The 24,687-nt window shown below is 44.2% G+C and overlaps 2 protein-coding genes across 6 annotated transcripts in view; both read right to left on the bottom strand.

Annotated features, from left to right (window-relative positions):
- Positions 1 to 8,193: 8,193 nt before the first annotated feature.
- Positions 8,194 to 19,568, bottom strand: ERI1 (exoribonuclease 1). Of its 3 annotated transcripts, none has more exons than XM_072862656.1 (7): positions 19,429 to 19,568; positions 18,354 to 18,529; positions 15,729 to 15,939; positions 14,279 to 14,362; positions 13,510 to 13,619; positions 11,149 to 11,263; positions 8,194 to 8,607 (listed from the first exon to the last, which is right to left on the bottom strand). In XM_072862656.1, exons 1-7 carry the CDS (start codon positions 19,507 to 19,509, stop codon positions 8,365 to 8,367), a joined length of 1,020 nt encoding a protein of 339 aa, XP_072718757.1. In that variant the 5' UTR covers positions 19,510 to 19,568; the 3' UTR covers positions 8,194 to 8,364. The 3 variants fall into 3 exon arrangements, with proteins under 3 accessions (XP_072718757.1, XP_072718759.1, XP_072718758.1); XM_072862658.1 differs by having other exon boundaries at positions 18,354 to 18,524; positions 19,429 to 19,567; XM_072862657.1 differs by lacking the exon at positions 19,429 to 19,568 and adding an exon at positions 18,770 to 19,308.
- Positions 19,569 to 22,990: 3,422 nt separating this feature from the next.
- Positions 22,991 to 24,687, bottom strand: part of MFHAS1 (multifunctional ROCO family signaling regulator 1) — a 33,229-nt gene continuing 31,532 nt past the window's right edge. For 2 of the 3 annotated variants that reach the window (XM_072863367.1, XM_072863365.1), the window contains exon 4: positions 23,190 to 23,330. Coding sequence is in view for 1 of the 3 variants with exons in the window: in XM_072863363.1 (XP_072719464.1) it covers positions 23,057 to 23,330 (274 nt within the window). In the remaining 2 variants the exon portion in view is untranslated. Of the gene's footprint in view, positions 23,331 to 24,687 lie in introns of all 3 variants that reach the window. The other variant, XM_072863363.1, reaches the window with a different exon arrangement.

The following is a 24,687-nucleotide window of genomic DNA, read 5'->3' on the forward strand; positions in this document are numbered from 1 at the left end:
GAGTGAAAATTATAAATCTATGTCAAACCCAGCAAGCAGGAACCATTTCTAATCAACAGGCATCCTTCTGTCTCCTTGAGAAAACAACCTCCTAGATGGTCTCCATTTGCCCATTAAACTCTGCCAAAAACGCACACTTCATCATGCTTCCTTGAGACGTTCTGTAGAGTATTGTCTGGAAGGACTCACAGACTCCTTTTCCATTTCAAGGCCCGTCATTTGAGGTTGTAGTCTTCAGAGTGGATCACCAAACCTGTTTTGTAGTGGGACACTGCAGTCCCCTGCCATCCTTTGAGTTTGTCCTCATATTGGTAGATCCTGGGAGGATGGCTCCAAGCACAGCCAGATTGCCCTATACATTGTGTGGGATCCAACAGTCCAGTAGGTCGTCGGTGCCTTAGCAGTGTGCTAAGTGGTCCACAGACACCTTGCAACCCCAGGATTTGGCTGCATATATGCTCCCAAGACCACCTTTCACACTCACAGGAAGCCAAAATAAATCCAACAAGATGGATCCTGGTGAGACATTCTAGTGCGACTGCTAAAATCACTGGCAGCTATTGGTTCCCAGCAAGCTTTCAAGAGTAAGACAGCCTGTCACAGGAAACCAAGGAGCAGAAAACAGTCTCAGAGCTTGCTTTTAAAGCGGCAAAATCAAGCCTTAAGTGAAATAGAAGAGACAGCTGGAGAAGTTGACTTGAAAAGGTGACTTTCCCCCAAAAAGACATCAGACCAAGAATGAACACTCTGCATTCCAGCACTGCCTATGCAGTGATGGATCTCTTCCCTTGCAGCCACACACTGTAGCAACAACTGTAGCAAAGCTCAAGGTGAAACTACAGAAATCGATTTTGTTTAAAAAAACCCAAACCGGTTACACTCATGCATAGTCACATACATGTAAATCACAAGTACTATGACATGTTTCCATGTAGTCAGTCTAGAATGCAAGCACCAAGGGTCCATGCTCTTGCCAAGATTACTTGCAACGAGATGGAAGAAAAAAGATGCCAGCTATCTTCCCCCACCCTCCGGAACTCTCAGGTTGGTGAGCATATGCAGGTTTTGGATGTGCTCTCTGTACCTGTAGGAGCCCGACCCATGATTAGGATCATCTTGTCCTATCTCTGTGAATCATTAGGATATACTCGCTGTCTTTCGTGTCCTTATCTCAATGACTAATTGCTCCAGTGCCATTCTTTTATCATCCAACCAGCATATTTTTACACCTTGAGATTTCAAGTTTGTCTTGTCTTGGTTTAGGCTGCCCTGCGTTCATCCCATCTATGTATTCTAAGGAGCTGTAGGTGTGCTGTAATTTTGATGACCTGCTAACACATTTTGGAAGCCTTGATCCAACACTTACAAGAAAATCACCATCTCCCAGACTAAACTATGGAAGAAAACTTCTTGCCGATATGTTGAGGTGTAGTGCAACACAATTGACTTCCCCTATGGAGCTGCCACCATCTCAGCCTGACAATATCTTGCTCTGTGCTAAAAGATGCACCCCTGCTGGGGTTGCTCCAAAAAGACAGCCAGCAAGGCTGATCAAGGTCCTCCAGAACTCCGTGGTGCCACACTCCAAAATGTCAAACAGCTGCACAATGCTAAATGCTACACAACTATCACAAGAACGTCTTGCTCTGAACAAAATCCATTCTGTTTGTCACACGCTCCTGTACTCAACAGCACAAAACACTTTCTCAGCACCACTGTGTTTCTCCTAAAGCGCTTCCAATTTCCCAGTCCTCCTGAAACCATATGTAGATCTCTTCATCTCCCCAATCCCTCAAATATAAAAATCTTTTACAAGTTTTCAAGTTTAAAAACATTATTTTCCTCTTTCAAGGCCAACATAAGAACAAAAGCTTTCCATGCTTGAAGGCTAATGACAATCTGTCAGAAAAATCAAAGGCATTTGAACGGGCTTACTCACTGAATATAGTAAAGCATCACTCTTCCTCCTCCACATGATGCTACACTTACCAATGCAGCTCTAGTGTAGAAAAAAATACCCATCACACATCTAACTTAACTGGCATTCAGTTTCAAGATGACACTGTCCTTGCCACGATTTTTAATCTCTAATGGTGGCAGCAGCCCCAGAGGAGATGTGCATGTGATAGCAAGCATGAATGAAAGCACCATTAAACCATGAGAATTTGCCACAAGCTTTTTGCCGTGACTTGTGAAGGAAGCCGAGAGATTCTCCATTTACTTATACTGTCCTCCTTACTGTTAGTATCTGTTAAATGTCTGCAGCATTCAGGAACCGCAACACCGCATTATACAAGCTCCTAACAAGGCAGCAGTCCCTGATCTGATAAGGTTTCTGTAAGACCTGTTCCTAACAGTTAGCAGCACAGACAAGATTACAGCATAGAGTACAGCTGCTTCCAGACATGGCTTGTTAGAAAATCAGTACAAGCAGGGTCAGGGAAGGACTATTTCATATAAGCAAAACAAGCAAGAACAAGGAGCGAGCCAGTAAATTCCAGAGAAGCCAGCCCAAAACCCAGGAAATTTGAAGTGTTTGAGAAGGGTCTGAAGAAGAAACATGCCCGTGTGGCTCTGCAGATTAACAGAGGGAAATGAAGCACCAGGATAGCTGAAGGAAACTGCTCCCAAAGATCTGCAGCACGCCAACAGACGGGCTTTGCAGGCACCATAGCAATTCCCTCTGATGCCGGATAAGGATGCCTGATTTCTTTTTCAGCCATGCCCCACCCAGGTTTCTCAGCTCAAATAAATGCCCCTTATCTACAGGGCTGCCTGTTTACTGAAGACTGTCAGGTGTGGTGACCTGCTCTATGGATATTATTCTCAGCAGGACATGGCTTAACTTTCCAAACTAATACATCGCATGACACTCTGTTGGTAGGTAAGAACAGCTCTCTATCAATAATGGGAAACAGAGTCCTCTGAAGAGTAAAGCTGGCCTGAAGGCCATGTCTGTGGCCAAAAACGCATGGAAAATTCCCAGTTAACTAAGTGATCCCAGCAGCAGATTAAGACCACCGGATAATCTACAGCTTGTTTTTCCCCTTGACAGGTTTTCGCAGAACCAGAGGAGTGTTGTTTGGAAAGGAGGTGGGGAGGTCTTTTGTCCAGCCTCCCATTTGGAGCAGAGCTATCGCTAACACAAGCTTGGGGGCTCTGTCTTCCCTCTCTTTGTGGAGGACAGCCACGCTTAGTGCAGAAGCAGTCAGTCACCCACTCTGTACCTGGCGTTAGGCATCCCACAAAGCCTGTTCTCAAAGTCCATCAACTGTATTAAACACTCAGACTATACAGATAGGTATAAGCACACACCTGGCTTACCCTGCCTAGATCAGCTAATAACATGTCACTTCTCCCTTCTTTTTAGGTCTCTATCATCTTAGACCATATCTGCATGAATGGAAATTAATCACAAACATTCAAGTGTTTTCAAGTGAAGAAGGGAGGCACTTTGAGTCTCATACTGCTGCCTGCTACACCTGTCTCTAAATTACATATAAAGCCCTTTCATGCTGCTCAGAGCATAAGTATGCAACTACTTATCAATTCAAACTATGAAGTGTTATGAAATTAAGAAAGGAACACAGCAAGGAGACCTCCAAATCACACTGACTGCTGTCATAAGTAAAAATAAACAATGCCCAAGCATGGTGTTTTGCTGAGCATGTAGCTGTCTGGGAAGGTGTGTCATGCTTCACGGCCAGCCTGCAGCCCAGGACCTGCACACCACCTCAAAGCTGAACACAAGCACGATGAAGCAATTCCTGCTTATTGGGACATCTCTGGCTCACAGAGGTCCATTTGGCTCCATGTGCTCTTTAAAAATCAACATCGCTGAAACAGGGAACATAAACAAAGGAGGTCAGAATCACCTGCAAGTACTTTACCAATGCAAGATCATTACTACCATTCACTTCAAACAGCAAAAAAACAATTAGCAAGAACTTAGCCAGGAAAGTAGGCAAAAACTCCCCACTATATATCTGCAAACAGCAGCAGAAGATTTACAATTAACATGTGAAGTCATGACCACACTGCGTTAAGATCGCAGGAGCAGGGCATGGCACTACCCAGGGGGTACCCCTGAACTGAGCGGCCACAGGAGACAGCTGCCTGAACCATGCAACTGCATCCCTCATCACAACACACCCAGAGGTCCCTCTGCCATAAAGACGTGTCCAAGGCTCTTCTCATTCATTTGAAAAAGCTCTTCCTCCATGTGAGGCCACTTAGTGCAAAGCAGTCACATTCCTTTAAACCAAGGAGCACGTCCCTGAAGCTACTTCAGGCTTTTCTCCCACCACACAAACTCCTCCGATTTAAAGGGGGCAAAAGCCAGTCAGTGTTGGAGGCTGTGAATGCACAAAGACCAAACTAGAAGGAACCCAAGAGATAAGCGACTTCTCATCCTCCAAAGCCTTGTTGCGTCCATACTTGATTATCTGCACCCTGTTCTCTATCGGGTGAGCAGGAAGGTCTTCTAAAACGAAGTGTTAGCCTGCTCCCTACTATGGCTGTTCAGCTGGGCCACAGCTCAGTACAAGGTAGAGCAGAAGCATGGACTGACCGTCACCTTGCTACTTCACATACCACCATTAGGGGAATCCTTCTGGTAAGCTGTCACTGTTTCCCGTGGAGCTGTCAAATATGAAGTCCTTGAGAGGGGGCTAGAATGCTCTTGGTTGCAACAGAATGATGTTCTATACATTTAGCCCATTTCAAAAGCCTCCAGTCATAACTGGGTCTCTTGACACCTATCTTCCACAGGTTAAGACTTCAAATTTCTTTTTAAAGGGCTATGGGGTTTTTTTTCCCCCCAGATTAAAAAGAGCATACAAAGATCTTAGCTAGCACAAACTTCTTTCCAGGGGAGGCAAAAGTTCACTAGTGGAAGAAAAAGGGAAAGGGAGGACTTAAGGGAGGACAGCCTTGAGAACTGTAGGGCAAGAGAAATTAGTTGTCCTTTAGCAAAGCTGTGGTGAAAAAACACTGCTTCCGCAAGGTCACCTAAGAGCAGTGAAGGCCTGCAGTGAAGAGCCAAGAGCTCTCCAAGGGCATGAGAACCTGAACTCAAGGTGAACTGAGGTTTTTTACTTATTTCCACTGCTGGGAACAGCCCCCTCCTCATCGTAATGTTAATTTCCAACAAAATATGGAAACAAGAACTACCTTATTATAAGACAAGCACAGACAGGAGCAGTTTCTATGGACAACTGACCTGCTGAGACTTGCCCCTGTAGCCATACCTCACTAGGAGGTTGATGGGAGGCTACACTGTTGTGACCTCTTCTTCCCCATGTAGCTAGTGACATTTGCTCAGGCATTTGCCCATTGAGACACAGGTTATTGCTCTTTAACCTGCCTGAGAAACCTTTTTTCCCCCTCTAACACAACCCCAAGATCCTGTGAATCCCTCTCGCATTCATATAAATATATATTAAGAAATCTACTTGAAAGTGCCCATGTTGAAATTTGTCTGCAACTCCTTTGTTTAAAGTTTGCTAGTGTTTTACAAAGGCTGCCTGCAGTAGTGGTAGAATTGCTTAAGTACAGCTCCTGAAATGTGAAATTAAAAAAAAACAACAACAAAACAAGGCCTCTTACTATATCAGCAGGATAACATCTGCATGTTTTTCTTCTGCATAAAAAGGAGATTGTTTCTTACATAGTCATCAACGAATTCTTCCAGCATGGGATGACTCCTCTAATAAATAAAAATATTCATTACAGCAGACATGCACTCAGCAAGCTTCTCCGGATGAACAAATGAGATCAACCTGAAAAAACATGGTTTGGCTAAACACAAGCATCACTACTAAAATCACCATACCACATTTTTTTTTTTTTCCCCCTCAAATGCCGTCTTCCCCTTTAGTATGAAAGCATCCAGGAAAATGTATCCCTTTACTGAGTGTTATGAACTAGTCACATTCATGAGATTTAAGCCACCCAGCCATGGCAGTGTTGCTAGTCCACCAGAGAAGACTAATCATAGGCCATGCTGAGACCAAGACTGCTGAAGTCATCCCATGCTTTAGAGAGTGAATTCAGTACCTGACATGTTAATAAATATCAACTTATTTTAATGTTTGTTTACATTTCAAGTAAACTAACAAACATTGATAAAATTCACTTCATCTCAAAAGCAAAGAATCAAACATTCTGTGAAAATAGTTACAGCTTCCAGTTTGACATTAATCCAGCTTAGATAAAATAGTATCTGGAATGATTCCACTGGTTTCTGCAACTCACTGATTAAAAAAACTACTCAAGCAGTAAACAGAAAACAATTATTAATATTTAACCCTTATCTCAAAATACCTTTTTGAAGTTATTTAACAAAAATAAACAACTCTGTACTTAAAATAAATGATGTAAAATTACAACAGCTCTTCACTTATGAACCCTGTAGTACAGTCTGCAACAAGAAGTTTTTCATTGGATTGTGAGCCTGGTTACAGACCTGTAAATAAAAGACTAGTGACAAAGTCTATGATACTGCCAGCATCCCAAGGGGAGATCTGCTGAGCTAGACTCAATTTTATCACAGAAAAATTCACCACAGCAACTCAAGAGACAAAAAAAGTAAATTACCATGGTTCTTCAAAAAAGAGGATACTATGGTTGCTATAGTGAAAAGCAAATATATAATTAACAATTTGTACAAAATATGGGCTGACAAATAAATGGTATTTTCAGAGTAAGCATATCAGAGATTTGGATTTTACCCTTTGGAAAATACATCAAATATTGCCACAGAAAAAAAGGAAACTCTAAAGTTCAACAAAACTTTACAAGGAGAACAGGTATTTACTTTCAGAAAAATACGAACATCATTCTGAAGCAGTTGTGGCTGTCCAAATCCATGACTCTGGAAAGAAAACTGCTTCCTTCCTACCTGTGAAGCAACTGAGAATTAACCAATACTTCTCTCTCTTACATGAATTTAAAATAAAGTTCACGTCTCCATTGATCCGCTTTAACAGTCAGAAGAGCAAGGGGAGCTGGGAGTTTGATTAGCCAAGCAGCGAATGTTCTCAACAAAGCTCTATTATGAACTGTTTATTTTGTTTCCTGAATGTAAGTAGCAGAAGGAATGAATGAATTACAATACAGGGACGCCTAACTAACTTTTTTTGGCTAAGAGCAACCAAAATACATCATTCTGCTTTTCAGAACAAGCCATTCTAATGCAAAGCTGATCACATTAATGTTGTACTTCATAACAGCCCATGGAGACAAAGCAAATTAACACTTTGGCCTCTTTTGAATATCAGCTTATCTGGGACCTAGGAAGAAAGCAGAAATTGTTAATAATTAGATGTGGCCTTTGCTAATAAAATTATATTAATATTCTAATGTTAGGTTTTGAGATAAAGGCACAGCTTCATGGTGGCAGAGGTACGGGAAGGTACCAAAAATAGTTGAGCATGTCTAACTATGAACTAGAAGCTTCTTGTTTTGTTTTATGTAACAACCACATAGCACAAAATTTTGATGATCTGGCATGTTTTGAACTTATTTTTACTTCACTCATTTTTAAGTCCAAATGGCTGACAGTGTCTAAAAGTGATATTAAACAAAGTGTAGCTATGAGTGTAGCAGGAATAGGAGATATGATCTTCCAAGTGAAAATCTGAAGAACCTTCTCTTTTTAAATACAGGTTAAAATAAATTACTATCATACTGCATTAATGGAATTTTTATTCAATACACAGCTCTTCTATTTGATGTGGAAGGAGACAAACATAGCCCTTAAAGAAAAAAAGAAGAAAACCAAACAACACAGTACTTCTCTACTGCTTTAGAACTGATGAACGTGCTCCCATTTCTCCTAGACTTTGTAAAAAAAAAAAAAGTTACCAGCAGGAACCCTTAGAAGAGTGTCTTATCAGGAAAGGCCAGCCCGACCACTCGCTATTTCAGTTCTTCCAGCAATGCCTTATTTGTGTACAATGAATAATCAGATGCTAGATACCATTAGAGTATGGCATAGTGAATAAATACTACCCACAGGCTGGGGTGGAACAGCAACGCACAGGCCCAGTTGATCTTTGCATGTGTTTAAATTACATGTTCTTAAAAGCTTAACACTTTGTCTGGATTCTGCATATCAGCCTTACTGCTAGAAAAGTTGCAAACAACAACAACAAAAAATCATCAGTATAAATAAAATGCTGTAACACAGGCTTCAAAGAGCAAGGAGCTTCCACACTCCTCTTTATTTCAACAGAGATGATTAGTTAAGGTGCTTTCAGATTCTGCATTGCAGACAGGTTGGCAGAGGTGGCCCTTTAATAAGCTCTTAACAGTCTTTAGCGGGTATCTGAGAGCAGTTCCTAAGGCAGAACCCCCAAACTGCTAGTTTCTGTAGCGGGGCATCTGTGGAGCAGGGGCTCCCTCTAAGGGGGCTGAGGAGGAGACTGTCATAAGCTGTCCAGCATGCATCCTCTCATTCACCCGCAGTTCACAGCCATCCTGCAGCATCCTTATAGCTATCCTTGCAATGTTTTTAGAGTCATCAAGTCCACTGTGAGGTCTCCCATCATAATTCATGCCCAGCTTTTCAAGCATGATTGTCAGCTTGGTCTGGTTCCTAGGAACCTGATGGAGAAAGTGAACCACATTCAAGAATTAGGTTCTGTACCAAGTCTTTTTAATCTAACACAGTGCAGTAGAAACATATGCAGATTTTAAGTCTACTTAAGTCACATACTACTTTCATGTTGCCTTTTGTCAGATCACTAACAATTTAACTTCAAAGCACCTTGGTGAGACAGACACTCTCATTTTTACGGAAGAGACATAGTCACAGGATCTTGTCTAGACTCAGGATAATCTCAAAAGCCTCTCACCATTACCAGCACCAGCTCCAGATGTGCCAGTGCTGGCAATGGTAGAAGCCATGGCCTAGCTAGGTTTAACAAGTTTTATAAAAAGGGAATTACCACCCAAAGTGGCACTGCAGAGGGAATCAGATTTTGGTTTTCCTTTTAAATGCTAAGCGATTAAAGAAGAACCAGGCTCCTGATTCTCACTGACATCAAGTTTCTGAATGCCTCCAAACACCACAGGAACAGATCAGCGACACCTATAGCAGTCCATGTTTACATGGATGACCAACAGCATGAACAGACAAGGAAGCTTCACTGACTTACCCATGCAAAGTGCTACACCAGCAAAAGCCTCAAGTCCTCTCTTGATTAACTACTAAATATACATTTGTGCTTTGGAAAGGTCAAAGAAAAACAAAAGGATAACTTCAAAGGAAAACTTTAGTTTGCTCTCTTGGTGGTGGTGGTTGGGGTGGGGGAACACGGGACATGACAAGTTCCAGGATATTGCACCATACTACTAGATTTAATAGCTAGGCAGAATGGTGACAACACAGTTGCCAAAACCTGGCAATATGCAGCTCCAATAATAACACCCACAAACTGGGCAGGGGAGACATACCTGCAGGTTGTGGGATATTCCACAGTAAAGTTACAATACATTCCTTGTCATTAATTTTATCTATTACTATTACTTAATAACAGATTCAATAGCAGCCCAGAATAGCTAAACAGAAGCACTGAGCAACTATAAATGCTACAACTGTTTGCATTTATTAAAAAAAGAAAGTCACAAAAAGTAAAAAGAAACTGATTCATTCCAAGTTACAATCTTCATTGCCTTTGATGAAAAAGCACTCACTGCTCAACAGAGAAGGAAAAAGGTATGTCTAGGTTAAAGCTGATAGGACTAACAAGTTCTGTGTTCTCGCATGTTTCCAACAGAAACTGTCATGCAGAGAAGGCACAATAATAGACGGAGAAATGGAGTAACCCTGTAATATTTGCTCAGCACAAAGTAAAGCTCTTCTCTTATTAAATGTTAACCTCTTTTTTCTAGAGGTTACATTTAGTATGAAAAAGCCCTTCAAGAGAAGATCTTCAGTGTGCTGGATTTGGCTGGGATAGAGTTGATTTTCTTCATGGTAGCTAGTATGGGGCTATGTTTTGGATTTGTGCTGGAAACAGTGTTGATAACCCAGGGATGTTTTCGTTAGCACTAAGCAGTGCTTACACAGAGTCAAGGCCTTTTCTGCTCCTCACCCCACCCCACCAGCGAGGAGGCTGCGGGTGCACAAGAATTTGGGAGGGGACACGGCTGGGACAGCTGACCCCAACTGATCAAAGGGATATCCCCGCACCATATGACATCATGCTCAGCATATAGAGCTGGGGGGAGAAGAAGGAAGCGGGGGACGTTCAGAGTGATGGCGTTTGTCTTCCCAAGTAACCATTACGCGTGATGGAGCCCTGCTTTCCTGGAGATGGCTGAACACCTGCCTGCCCATGGGAAGCAGTGAATGAATTCCTTGCTTTGCTTTGCTTGCGTGCACAGCTTTTGCTTTACCTATTAAACTGTCTTTATCTCAACCCATGAGTTTTCTCACTCTTACTCTTCTGATTCTCTCCCCCATCCCACCGGGGGGGAGTGAGCGAGCAACTGTGTGGGGCTTAGTTGCCAGCTCGGGTTAAAGCACGACAGTCAGCTAGGCTGAAATCACATTCAAACAAATGGTTTAGTGCAGACTGACTAGGGATTCACTAGAATCTCCAATAGCCCATTTTATGGTAATCTGACAGTGAAAGAAAGCAGCAATAGGGTCCATCACCGAACTTGGTATTACTTTCCTCTTGACAATTTGATCCAACTGTAGATACAGCCTAATCTTTCTCTGTTCCCATTACACTGTCAAAAGTGGAGATATCTGAGGGTAGTGGTGCAAATTAGTTTTGTAGTGTATTACATGAAAACAGGAAAAAAATAACTGAAAAAATCAATACAGAGTCTTTTCAGCTCAACTACTTCAGGACGACACACTTGATCTAAGAGCATCAGTATGACATTTTTAGACAATCCTTCATGGAGCATCTCCTGATTCTTAAAAAGAAGATTAAAATCAAAATGCAGTAGATTATATGATCTTCAATTAGTCAAGTGACATCTGGGCATGAAGCACATTTGAAAATCAGGCCCCAGGCAACTAGTTTAAGTACTATAATTTTATACTACACAAGTAAAGATGACAAGCACAAGACATTCTAGACTTTTAAACCAAGTTTTCCTGCAAGAGAAACAACAATCTATACAAACCTTATAGAAGTTCCCATATGATTTGCGAATATTGATCCACTTTTTGGCAAAAGAAGGGTATTTGATACGGCTAATACGGCACTGGATGTTCAAAAATTTACTCATATCCCAAGATCTGAAAAAGCCAAAAGAGAAAAAGAGAAAAACATTAGTAATACGTAATTCAGATGCCCTGCGTTCTACATATTGCACAGCTGTAGCACAAACAGCTGTCTTTTCTTTGGTGGTCCGTAGAAGGAAAACAGTTTAGGAAAAGCTCTTTTGCTATAATAATGGTAAATAATTTTTTGATATGAATTTGTTAATTGTGGGGAAAACAAATAATGACATGAGCAAGACTTTCACTAGGATGGTTTCAGGTCCAGGATGGTTAAAACAAAAGATAGCACGCCAACTTCTCCACCTACCACATCTATTCCAAAAACTGCCAATAAACTAGACGGTTACACAGCCCTTGTGGAAGCAACTGACACCTTAAATTCTCCTGATTACTTGGGTATGCATGCATCTCTCTACTTAGTGTAGGTTACTGAAACAAGACTGCACTTAGTTTTAGGGAAACCAGACCTTTATGGAAAGAAGATGAAACTATAACCCTGTGCACTTCTAGCCCACCTTCCTGAAGGGAACAACCCCAACAAATTCATAAGCTTCAAGCTAAAAATAAAGTCTTTTTTTCCCCTCTTTTGCAGCTGTCTACACAATCTCACCTATATGACAGATTTTACTGCACCTATTTTCCTTGAGGAATTTCACTGAGGGGATTCCCCTGGAGGGGAATTCCAGACACATTCTAGGCCCAGTAACATAACCAGTCTTGCACCAGTTTTGCTCTAGCATTTTCTTTTTTTAATTCACTGTTGCTTCCAAAGACAGAAACCTAATCATAGGTAAAAAATTAGTCAAATAGCAGTATTTACCACAGTTCCTTAAATTAATTAAAGTTGGAATTACATTACTTTAACTCCTTATTTTTAAGGTGTACAAGGATCTAAACTGTACACCTCAAGTCTTGTGTGACAGCTTTTAAATGGCTTCACGGTTCACACTGGACACAACCACATTTCAATTATATGGATTCTTCACCAGAAAAGATCTGTGATTGTCCAAATCTTCAGGAATTTTGATAAAAAAATCCCACAGCCAAAAAAAATTTTCCCACTTGGTAAGTTGGATTAGTTAAAAAAGGTTTTGTTATGTATCCATTCGTCTCCTACGATACATTATTTTTCAAACCACTCATATTATAGACTAGAATATCTATCTGTGTTTTACTTGACAGAAGTGTTAGGAAGTCATACTAAGATCTCCCATGCTCTTTTCTCATAAAATCCAGTTTTGTTTTGGGGTTCATCTCCCTTTGGTTTGATACAGTCATTGTGACAGAGCAGCACAGGACTGCCTTTTTGATCCAGCACAGCAGAAGACTTACTCCAGGCAAACAAAAGGCATAGCAATATGAAAATGCAACTCAACATGGCTAATGTTAAAAACTCTCTGTGCTACTTAAATCCCTCATTCCAAGAGAAGGAGGAAAGCAGACATGTTAACAGAATAGTAATGTTTCACAGATAAAAAGCAAGCATCACCTACAGAAAAATTCCCTGGCCAGTGCTATACAAGATAAGGCTCAAACAGTATGTTTCATCGTATAACAAAGCTAAGATCACAAGAACAACGTTGCATCAGATATATCTAGATCTCAAGATCTGTTCACTCTGCAGTCATTAGGGGACTTGATTTTCCATGCTGACCTTGTGAGAGAGCAAGTTCAGGTGGCAGTTCAAGGACTAGTCAATCCCTCACACACAAAGCTTGTCAGAGCTGGGACCCACCAGAGCCACAGTCCTCTAAGCCAAAGCAGAGAGCTTTCTGTGCTAGCCATTTCTCCTTGTTTGATAAACAGCATAATCCATTATTGCTTTCTGGCGAAATATGCAGGATGTCTTAACAGTAACACTAACACACACAGGATACAAGACAACCACCACACATCTCTGAAACCTCGGATTCAGGAGAGCATAGGAGTTGCTTAGAACTGAAATTGCACAATGTTATTTTCAGGTATTATGTGCTATATGAAAACTAGATGTAAACAGAGAATTACAACAACAAAAAAGGATAAAAAGTCTATTCATCATTTAGTTGCATACAGAAAGCTAGGAAAGAAACAGTGCCATCTAATGGATTTAAGCTTCATTTCAAATTATTTAGTTCAGCTTTTCTGATTTTCCCCGAAAGCTAAATTTATAATAAAATGGCAAAATGGCGGTGTCATGATCCACCTTTAACAATACTCTCACAAGGATTAAACACTGTTTTGCAGTTTTAGATCATGGTGAAGGTTACATAAGGACATACCCATCTGTCAACATGGAATAGCTATACTTTGTTCCCAGTTCTCGTTGTCTCATCCACTCTATGACATTCTGCAGAACTTGAGGAAATGTATCAGCCTTATCAACAATGTCCTAAGAGAACCAAAAAAAAGCAAGTGAGGAATATTTTTTCAGAAAAAAACCCCAGCATGAAGTGTAAGAATTATATTGGTATAGAGGCACTCACTAAATCACTCACTAAGTTGGCTTCACAAAAATCTTTAGAAACAGATTACACATTAAAATAAGCAGACAATTGGACAGATTTTTCTAAACTGGAAAAAAAAGCACCACAAAAGCACCACTAAAAGAGTCAACCTCCAAATAGCATCTACAAAGCTAACAAGGTTAGTCAGCTGTTGAACTTGGATTACAACCTTGGAGCTTGTTTCCCAGGCTCCTGCTCAAGTCACTTGATCACAAGCCATTGCCACCCTAAGACTCTAAACCCTTTAGAATAAAAATCTTAGAAGTGGAACTGATGCAATTCAAAAGGTGCTTTCCTCTGCTAAAGATTAATTTTCTACACATGGATTACAAAGTGAATGCTTTTCCCTACAGCTCCTTACAAACACCTAAATGACCAACTTAGTGAAATAAATTCTGTGATAATTGGGAGAGAGGGGACAAAATAACGATTAAGAGAATAAGCCGTACACAAAAATTACCATGAAAGATTACCAGTCTGAAAACATCAACACCACATCTCTTTTTTTCATATTTTTTCCTGACGAAACAAAAGTGCAAATTACCTGGGTGATTCCAGTCAGACTGATGCAGAAGTTTGAAAGCTTGGGATTAATTTCTGGCTTCACGTATTGCTGAAAGGTATCCTCCTGTAATAAGAGAATCAAACACTCAGCAGCAGCACACTATGTAGCAACTTCTTTGGCTTGCCCATAGCTGAAAGGCAATAGCAGCTACTTGCCCTGCTTGAGGCAAAAAGGAGTGTGTACCTCCACAGCCAATATGAGTGTCCTGACTGGCCATCATGAGATTCCTGATGTGACGGATGGATGGCTTTCCAACCGGAACACGTCCTTCCTCTCAGCCAGTAGGCACCAAAGAGCAAGGATGTGGATGTAAGAGGGGAGAAGGACAGACTGCAATAAAGGGGAGGATTTGGGAAAAGGAGAGCATGAGTAAGTTAAAAAGGAAAAAAGAAGTGAGAGGCATGAGCAAAGCCTGATGTTTTTTAGGTGGTATCTCTAAAGGTTCACCTGTAATTCAAGGCAGGCAACCGGCCACACATCTCAGAGGCTGCATGCAAGTCATACACCTCTGGAAGCCAGCATCAGAGATAAACACAATGACCTCACTCTGGGAAACTGAGAAGTATAAGAGTGAAGACTACATGCAAGTTTCATGGAAAAAAGAAAGCCCCAAATCCCTGCTGCTATACAAAACCTTTTGGACAGAGGAAAAAACCACGCTGTTTCCCACTACTCTAAAGGTAATAAAACAATCTTCGTAATCTGCGCAATCGTGTCTCTGCAGTTAGTCATACATGCAGCTACACTCTAATGTAGCTAGATTTTGATTATTGGAAATCCTTTTCCTCTTAGAAGTTCTTGATAAATGAACCATTAGTCAGCGGAGCGTGCACTTCCTCCGTTTCACTGAGTCACTCAGTTTCAGTTAGACAGCAAGCAGTTTTTCATAAAAGAAAGCTGTACTGGAACAGAGCACTTGAGGCTGCCAAATGCCTACTAAGTATGTTTAAAATCAGGTTACACACCTGTCAATCTGTCAGGTACATTGTGGAAATAGTCTAGCCCGACAAGAAGCAGAGTTCACTCAACCCCACTTTCTAGACCTCTACATTAGTCTCTTCTAGACTGCCTCACACAGGACCACAGAATTCACTAATTCTTGTTTATGATGAATCCCTTGAGTCCTAGAAATAGCTTTGTGGATCTTAAAGCAGGGAAAGACGCAGGGGCAGGGGGGAGGACGACTAAGAAACTGCAAGTCCCTCATATCAGTAGAGGGAGTCAACAGCAGGAGCATGATCTACTCCAGATGCTTTAAGAACAGAAAGAAAGTTTGTTTGCCATGTAAGAGGCACAGAGGATAGGTCTTTATGAAAAAAATTGTTATTTTAAAAAATTCAGCATCTACCTAAAAACTAATCTAGACCTTCTGAAACAAAGAAGTTACATCAAAAGAACAGCATACTGACACAGTAATTAGATCACTTACTATTTCCAGGGTATGCGTGTTTAGTAAGACAATAGGAAACTCAATTATTTCATGTACGAATTCAGGTGGGTTTCCTTCTTCACATGTTGCTTCAAAGTCAACAACACAGATGTAGTCATAGTAGCTGTCTCCATTAATGGGTTCCTTCTGCATCAGCTTCTGTTTCTTGTAATAGTTTTTCAGTCTCTTTTTCAGCACATCTTTCACTCCTCTAAAGAGATAAGTGACAAAGATCACACTCATTTAATTAATTATTTCACCATTGTAGAACTGAAGCTATATTTAACATTTCAAAGTTCATCATTTATTAACCTCATTTTGAACACCAACACTTATGAAGTCTGAATTCAACTTTATCATACAGTTAATGCTCCATTATCTGGGATAATGCAGAGGCTGCGATACCCCCCCCAACAACTAAAACATGTAGATAATATCAGTATTTGGGGACAGACTGGAAAGCACAGTGCAGAGACACCCTGCAGTCACCTCCAGTTCAGCAAGACTCAGTAGCCCAAGTCTTTGCAGATTGCTCCTAGATGACCTCCAGCCCTGGAAGCAGTACTGCTTCACCCGTACTTCCCTGTGCCTTCTGCCTGAAGCCACTGATGCCTGAGGTACTTCTGTATCAGTGGCACAGATAACGCAGAATCCAGCTAAAACACCCACATTTTAAATTTGTCTCAATTTAAATTTGAGCTTGAGTAACTTAAAGTAAAGTATTCAAGATTTCAGTCATCAGAAACACTTCCTGGTCAAGATCCTGCTTTTCAGGAAGTTTGTGGCTAACACATAAATTAACAGTGGCAAATGATTAAAGTTACTTACTGCATTTTTAATACAAACATTATAATATGCAAGTGCAGGTGCCAGAACTGCCACGTACCAAACCAGAGCTCAATAAACAAGGATAATTTATTATTCGAAGGAAGTTATTTTTAAAATTACACATTGCAAATGAAATCACAGAAGCTGTAAGAGCTACTTGTAGCAAGTGGTATTATCAGAAAAGTAGCCTACTGATCCACAAGGAAAAACTGGAATCAGACTACTAAACCTGCATTTGAGAATGTCAGCCTCTTCTGCAAACACAGATAAATAAACCAGAGTGGAAAGAGAGTTATCTAGTTTAATTCAATGACCAGTTCATTCAAAGCTGAAACACTATGGGAGCTGATGGAGGGGAAAATTACCTTTTTCTTCATCAAACCTATAAAAAAAGTTGAAACAGGAGATGATCTGCTATCAAAATAACCCCAAGGGAAAGGATGGTGTGTGGTAACCTGCTCAATTCACTGCATTAGAGGTGATGCACTATTTGTTTACATGTAAGACATATTCTGACCAACTTAATTGAATACATTGACAAAAGAAGTCTAGCTCAGCTAAAAAGAAAAGTTTAAAACTTTCTGCATTTACAACTGAATAAAAAGCACAAATAGAAAATTAATAAACTAGGAGGAAACCACAAACACATAATTTACTATTTGAATTCTGCTTTTTATTTTTAAATCAGAGTAACTGCTGAATAGCTGTACAAATATAACCTGTTTTACTAAAAATTTTATCAGGTAATGATGAAACTTTTTCCTCCTGAGGAGCCAAATTCATTTAACCAAAGGAGGAATTAAAAAAACCATGCAGCCAGAACATCTGCAGACAGACGGGGTGGAGGTGGCAGGCTGCACTTCCCACCCACACCATTTTTTTTCTTTTTTTTTTTTTCCTTTTATTCTTTTCAAACACACCTCTGTTCCTTTTTTTTTCTCTGAACATCCTCTCCCCTACAGTTGCCTTCTTCTCTAGAAAGCTAGACTTCTCCTTTCAGACTCCATCTCACCTTTCAAATTCCCTCTTCCTCCAGAGCAGCAGCTTCTCACTTTGCTAACTCCCCAACACCACCACTACTTCCTCGTAACTGTTGCCAACAGAAACAATACACTTTGTTTTTCCCAGATGACCATCTTCTCAACATCTCAAATTTGTCTGGCCACAGCAATATCAAAGGGTCTTGCAGGTCATTTCTGACAAAGCAGGAACCACTCTCTCATATACCTAGCCCTTTCCTCCTCCTCCTCAATAAGCACAAATCCAGTTTGTAGTACATTCAGCTATTCACATTATTCTACCTCATCTACTCAGATTAGCAAACTCTCCATCTAAAGGTACCTGTCCTCTGAACTGATTAAATTCCGAGCCCTATCACCACAGAAGTTCTAGCCAATATCAGATCTGTACTGGGTACAGTAAATAAAAATACGTATGTTCTGAACCGAGTTTCTATACACTGAAGGTCTGCAACACCACCTGAGAACCCTTGCACTTCTTCAGACCTATCTTTCCCCCTTGACCAAAAACATGTTGAGAAGTAACCTACAGTTACATATTCTTTCATTTCTTTGTGTTACCAGTTGAGAGAGCGCACATTTCTGATAACACGTTAAGCAGGATCACATGCACTAATCCTACAACAAAAGCTGCATCAATACTGCACATAAAAACAACTGGTGTTTGGTGGCATGTCTGCTTTTCACTTTGTAGTGTGTTTTTAAACTTTAAAATAATCATCCCTTATGGCTCTACTGCTCTCAAAGATAAATCAAAAGGTTTACAAATCAGTCTAACCTGGTTTCAAGCTTGAACTCTGCAAGTTTACTTCTGAGCTCATCTCTGGTCATTCTGTTGATATAACCATTTGTTATAGCAATTTCTTTGTAAATCGGATCACTGAAGTCATTCGAACTGGCAGTTGAGTTTTTCCCATTAGTTTCTTGATCACTGATCCTACAATGCTGCCTATCCTAGAAGAAAGAGAAATGTGAAGGTCATTTAAGAAGGTCAAAACAAGAAGCTAGAGCATTGAAATTTACACATCGTTTTGACACCAAAGTGCAGTAAAACATCACACTGTCTCAACTCTTGATCAAACCAAGAGAACTAGCTTACAGACAGTTATGAAAATCAACACTGACACCTCTCTGAAACACCATTTTCTTTCTCATTTTCATAGAAATCAACAGACAGAATAAAGGGATACTAACACCCGTGTCTGAAGTCATGCCAAAGACTAGCCCTAAGAAACAAAACCTGAACACCTGTCCCAGTGTCAAAAGAAGTTAGTGCTCCGGTAAGAGCTGGCAAAACCTTGACTGGCAGGAAGAGATTTCTCTAAATACCTTAATTAACCAGTCTATACTAACTGAGACACACGGACAGATAGGTGTCCAATACTGTGCAAAATAAAACAATAAATCGAGAGGAAAAACTAAAGGCACTTTGACTCTAAACCGTTATTCGCAGCCTTTGTGGGGCGAGCACACGGCGGGGCCGGCCTCCCCCAGGCCCGCCGCCGCCACAGCCGACGGGACCCCCCGGGCCTCGGGCTCAAACGGAAGGACCCGTGGCACCAGATGCGCCCCCTCGGTAACGCGGCACTCGGCCCGCCCGGGCAGGCCGCGCTAGGCCCCGCCGCACCGGCCTGGCCCCGGGAACCACCGAGGGCCAGGTGAGGGCCGGGGCGCAGCCAGGCCTGAGGGGGGCTGGCAGCGCGGCCCCCATGGGCGCGCCGCGGGGCGGCCGCTGCGCATGCGCGGAGGGCAGCAGCGGGCCGGGGGCGCTGGCGCATGCCCGGCGCGGCCATTGCCGCTCGCCCGGCCCCCGCGGGGCCGCCTGGCGCCTCCCGCCGCCCCGGCGCACTCACCGGCGGGCAGGCGGCGGGGGCGGGCGGCGCCGGCGCCTCGTTGCGGGCAGCCTGCGGGCAGTTCTCCTTCTGCTCCTCCATGGCGGCGGCGGGGACGGCGGCCCGTCGGGGGGCGGGGAGAGCGCGGGGCCCGCCCCTGGGCGGCGGGGCGGCACCGCCGCCGCCTCACGCCGCCGCCTCCGCCCTCGTCGGGCCGCCGCGCTTCGTGAGACCCGAACAACTGCTCGGCCCCGGCCCCGGCCCCGGCTCCGGCTCCCACCTTCCCTCTGGGATAAAACATTACCGTGGGCATGTTCCACGCGTGCCCGGCCTGCCTCACCCCCGCCTGTCCCGGCGGTTAAAGGCAGCCGTGGGTCCCGCCAGCCCTCAGCCCCGCTCCTCTGCGGCAGCACCTCTGCCTTCATGCTTCTGCCGTCGGCCCTCCTGAGCCTTTGCGGAGTAGCCTCCTGGTGTTGGGGTCACAGCAGCTTTCTGGAAGCTCTGGCCATGTCATGGGAAAAACGCACTGGACACACCCCTTATTTATGCTTCCATGTTACTCTCCTGACTTTGCACAGGGCATCCCAAACACAGACCCGGGACACCCATGGGGTGTGGGTGGCCGGGTTGCGGCCACCAGAGCAATTCAGCTGGCCCCCATTGCCTCCCTGCCCAGGAAAGTTGCCTCGTGCTCTTCCCCATATCCCTTCATCTGCAGCCAAGAAGTGAGGTGGGGTGGATGGCACGAGGAGACACGTGTGAGCCCTCTGGGTCTTCTCGGCCAGGAGGTAAAGGCAAAGGGAGGAGGACTCCCTGTCCATCATGGGTCAGTTAATTTTCTCCTGGTGATTCCCACAGCCCTGAAGCGCACCCCAGGCACATCCAAGGAGATTTCCCTTCTGTCCCTCAGCGATGGAGGCTGATGCATACGTGGCACCCACCTGACTGATGCAAGCACCCTAACACTTCCACATCTGCCAGCCCCTGAAGAGTGTGGCATCTCCTCGTCTGCCCTGCTGCAGCTGGGGCCCAGCCACCCACCCTCAGTCTTGCCTCCTGTCTCACTCCGGCATGCCAGCATCTCGTTGCAGGTACTGCCATCCTGTCCCCTAGACCTGCTGTGCAGCATCGCCGTGTTCATTGGGATTGCCACGGAGGTCTCTCTTGTCTTCTCCAGATGAGAGTGGTGATGGAAGTGGGGTCACACAGAGCTGCTCAGGGCTGTGTGGGAGGCGACTCGCTCTCTACTTTTAATCCGCCCTCCTGGCGCTCCCGCTAACGTCCATGTTGGCAAGCCATCCGTCCTACTGCTCTCGCCTCTGAACAACGCGGCACTTGAGCAGGGTTCGCAGGGAACCAAGCTTTATAAGAAAGCAAACAACATGGTACCAATGAGAACGCTGAGCTGGCCTCACAAACCTACAAAACACCCTAAACGCTTGTAGGGAAAAAGCTGTTCCCCAGAAATCACCTGCCTCGCTGGAGGGGGCAACGGTTCACAGATATTAATCCAAACAAGGGGCTCCATGCTCAGATTCATTCAATGCCAAATCTCTTGATGATTTTGTGAGTCATTTGCTAACAGTGCTCCTAAAGCTTGGGCTGCTGGATTCAGAAAACCCCAGATCTACAATTAGGTGCAGACCCTTCCAGAGGCAGGGCCTGAGGAGGCACTGGAACCGGAAAAACAAATCAAACACACAGGCATCTCCTTGAGATTGAGATCACTTTTATTTTCAGTTGTTTTGGCGAGGATGTGTGGGCGAGTGTGGGTGTGGTGCATGTACGTCTGGGCATGCATGTGTGTGTACGCAGAGTCCTGCCCAGTGATGTAGCTTATATGAATACCTGCAATTACAGTCCATGAACTAAGCCATGAAGCGCGTGATGAGTGCTACACTGAGGCCCACTTGCTTGCCTCGTCTTGTGCTTACTGCAGTGCAGCATCTCCACCTCCTCGCACTGCCGTTCCAAGGATGCCAGCCTAAGATCCCATGCAAAGGGCGCAGGAGGAGCTGAGCTCCGGGATCTGGCTCTGCAGGAGTGAACCGGTGGGTTTCCACTTCACTTAGTGAGCTCCTAAATACCATTTGCAGTTCCCTTTAATACAACCGTATCTGTCTCCTCACAGTGAGGAACCCCTACTGCTCTGACAAATTTTAACCACCTCGGGGGTACGAAGGGGAAGGGAACAGGGACCCCATGTAAGCTCCAGTGCTACAGCACTGCCAAGCGCATCTTGGGTTCCTGGGAAAGCAGCACCCAAATGCACTACTGAGTTTTCACAGCCACTGTGGAACTGTAGCATGGGGGATGCTGCAAGGGAGATGACCCGTGCTTGGGCAGCCCCCAGTCTCTTCCATCTGATTTGAGAGACCACAAGGCAGGTTAAATCCCAATCTGGTCTCTGTTTCTGTTTAACTTTAAAGCTGAATCCCCCAAGCTCAGAGCAGAGACAGAATACAGAAAGAACAGCATTGCCACGAAAGGAGACTAGTCAAACACATCCTGGCCTTGGGGCAGTTGGAAACAATCTTATTTCTCTGACCTTTTTGCCTTTAGCACAGTTAAAGCAGAGGTGTCCCATCACCCAGGACCCTCTGCAGTTGCCAGAGGCCTCCCAGTACCCCTGCAAGCCCTAAGATGAGCTAGATGTGCAGCATCACCCTTCGGGCTCCCCCTCAACAGATTTGTGTGCTGCTTAGGGACATGCAACTTCTCATGTGTTACACAGACCCAGCAGAAGGCAAAGCTGCTATCCTGGGAGTTTCACTTGGACGGATACAGGTTTTAATCCCAGGTTTTGCTTCAGAGCAAAACACAAGGTACTCCAGGACACGTTCCAGGTGCTGAAAAGTCCTGCAGTGCAAAACAACTTGCCAGCTCTGCTTCCAAACCTGTCTGCACCAGTTTCAGTAGGAAATCAACCGGTCAACAAGCAAGGGATCTGCAAACCAATAAGCAAAACGAGTGCAGTCCTCTCGAGTGAAGCAGACATCTAGTACCAGGAGATTCTCCTCCTATTCCAAAGGGGTAAAATTCACTGTCAGCTCCATGGGGAGACAATTGATGCCCCAGTCCTTTCTGCCCTCTTCATACACTTTCAGTAAAGGCTGCAGGGTGCTCCGCAGAGGCCTTAGTCATTTCTAACAGTTCAGTAACTCTCCAAGCAGGGACAAGAACAGGAATATAATACATGCTCTGAACTCGGGTATCTCTACTCTTAGGGCACTGCCTTCAAGCCCTCTTTCCTTGTCGTTTGACTCATAAAAAATTACAGATCCTTCAAAAATATGGGGCCCTCATCCCTGGGGTTCAGGGATGTTAAGTGGGGTCTAACAGGCAGGAGCTCAGTAAAGGGACACTGTGTGCAGAGGACTCCAGGATGCATCCTTAAAAGAGAGCGACAGTAAAATCAAAAGAACTATCAGCCACTTGGCTTGGTTCTCCTGCACAGATCTCCCAGCTGGCAGTTGCAATGGGGAGACATTTTTGAACTGCATAGAAAATTAAATGGCTTTTGCATATTAAAAAAATACAGATGAAAACACAGTTACACCAGTTACTAAACAGTGGGCGGATGAATGATCACCATTTCATATTAAATAGACCCAACTAGACTGATCTCCATACTGCCACACTCCTGGCATTACGGCTTCAGTGCACACAGCAGACCGAGTGCCTGCAAAGGCCAGGTAATGCCGTGCTCCCGCTGAGGTGGCGTGCCCCGGCAGGAGGGCTGCGGTCCCAAGGAGCAGGCTGTAAGACATCTGCTCTGTCCTCTCGCTCCTTCAATGCTCACGCATCCAGACCAGATGGGTGCACTGGGAAACAGGCCTCCGGCTGGAAAAGGATTCCAGGTTGTGGTTTCTTTACAACATGGTTTCCACACAACGTCACAGCAACAAATCGCTAGTTTCTTCCTATGGAGAACGGAAAGAGAGAGGTGAGTAGCAGCAAAGAGAGGAGGAGAAGGCTGCCCAGCACGGTAGGTGACAGTAGGGAATGCTCTAACACAAGTTCTGACTATACCAGGGCCCTTCATGTCTCATGGGCAGCAAGACTCGGGACAAGGGAGTTTCCTAGCACTATTCCTGACACCATTCAAAGATCTCACCTCCCTTCCACTCCCTCCAGCCACTACAGGCAATTTCTAGTCCCCAATTCATCTATGGCAATACAGAAGCACAATCAATTAATGCTTCTCACTGACATAAGAAATGTTCAAATGCCCACTGCCAGAGGTGGCAGGTCAACACATGAAATCTGAGCCCAAGTTCTCTCCTCAGCTGGAATGATAGCCTGAAGAGACATGAAGCTGACTGAGCTGCCAGCTTTTATTTGGCAGCTTTCCTCCCTGAAGTGAGGCACAATGGCTTGATTTCTTCCACCTGGCCCCTGCAATCTCCCACCAGAGTGGATTCTGCCCTGCACTTCCCACTGTTAAGTTCCTGCCAAAGGGGACATTCGCAGCCCTGCACAGAAGGCTGGTATTTGAAGGACCAGAAGCCAGGGGAACGTCACCTATCCAACAGCAGCAGGTCCTAGCAAGGTGCATGTCACTGTCTTGCACTGGTTGCAGGCCTGGCCAGCCCACATCCTGGTGGGGACTGCCTGCTGATCAGTGCCACCCATCCCAGGTGTGGGGGAAAGGGCCTCTGTCCCACGCCTGCCATCACAGCCCCAAGGGTTAAGAGCTGTGCATTAACACAAGCATTTTAAGTCCCTCATCTCTCATACCTCCACCAGCATCTGATGAAGGGATCTTGCCTCTAGAAATGCCTGCCTCCTATTTGTTTGACACTAAATCAAGTACTTCCATGGAGCAGGACTCATACAGTCCAGTTATCAGGGCTCAGCTGTAGGGCACAAACTGACAGCAACATCTTAGAAGTCCTCAAAACCACCTAGTCAGGAGAGAAACCAGCACTGTGGCGCCAGTGCTCAGCCTGCCCTTTCCCACATCTGGCCCAGGGGAGAATGGCTGCCCACGAAGCATGGCTGCCAGGGCCAGCCCAAGGGGATCAGGGCCAGTTTGTACAACATGGCCACGCGTTGCTTCACTAGATCTCTACACAAAGATGCCTGGGTGGCTTTGCTAGGAGGAGGACCCAGACCTAGGTTTCTGCTGCTCTAGTGGCCACAATGCATGGAGAGTACCGCAATGGCAACTCCACAGCATCCAGACGTGGCCAACCATGAGCTGTTGGGGGCTAGTGATAAGGAAGAAATGGCAGGTGGCAGAGGCACACTGACTGCCCTTCTTCCGTCCCTGTGTGA

The sequence above is a fragment of the Ciconia boyciana genome, chromosome 5 (assembly GCF_034638445.1).
Source record: "Ciconia boyciana chromosome 5, ASM3463844v1, whole genome shotgun sequence".
NCBI classification, from domain to species: Eukaryota; Metazoa; Chordata; class Aves; order Ciconiiformes; family Ciconiidae; genus Ciconia; species Ciconia boyciana.

What these genes read in the sequence shown, in the direction of transcription:
- ERI1 (XM_072862656.1), bottom strand. Translation starts at nt 19,509, where the DNA reads ATGGAGGAGCAGAAGGAGAACTGCCCGCAGGCTGCCCGCAACGAGGCG. An exon ending in CCCCCGCCGCCTGCCCGCCG is followed by an intron (nt 18,530 to 19,428) that starts GTGAGTGCGCCG and finishes TCTTTCTTCTAG; the next exon opens with GATAGGCAGCATTGTAGGAT. An exon ending in GAGTTCAAGCTTGAAACCAG is followed by an intron (nt 15,940 to 18,353) that starts GTTAGACTGATT and finishes TTATCTCTTTAG; the next exon opens with AGGAGTGAAAGATGTGCTGA.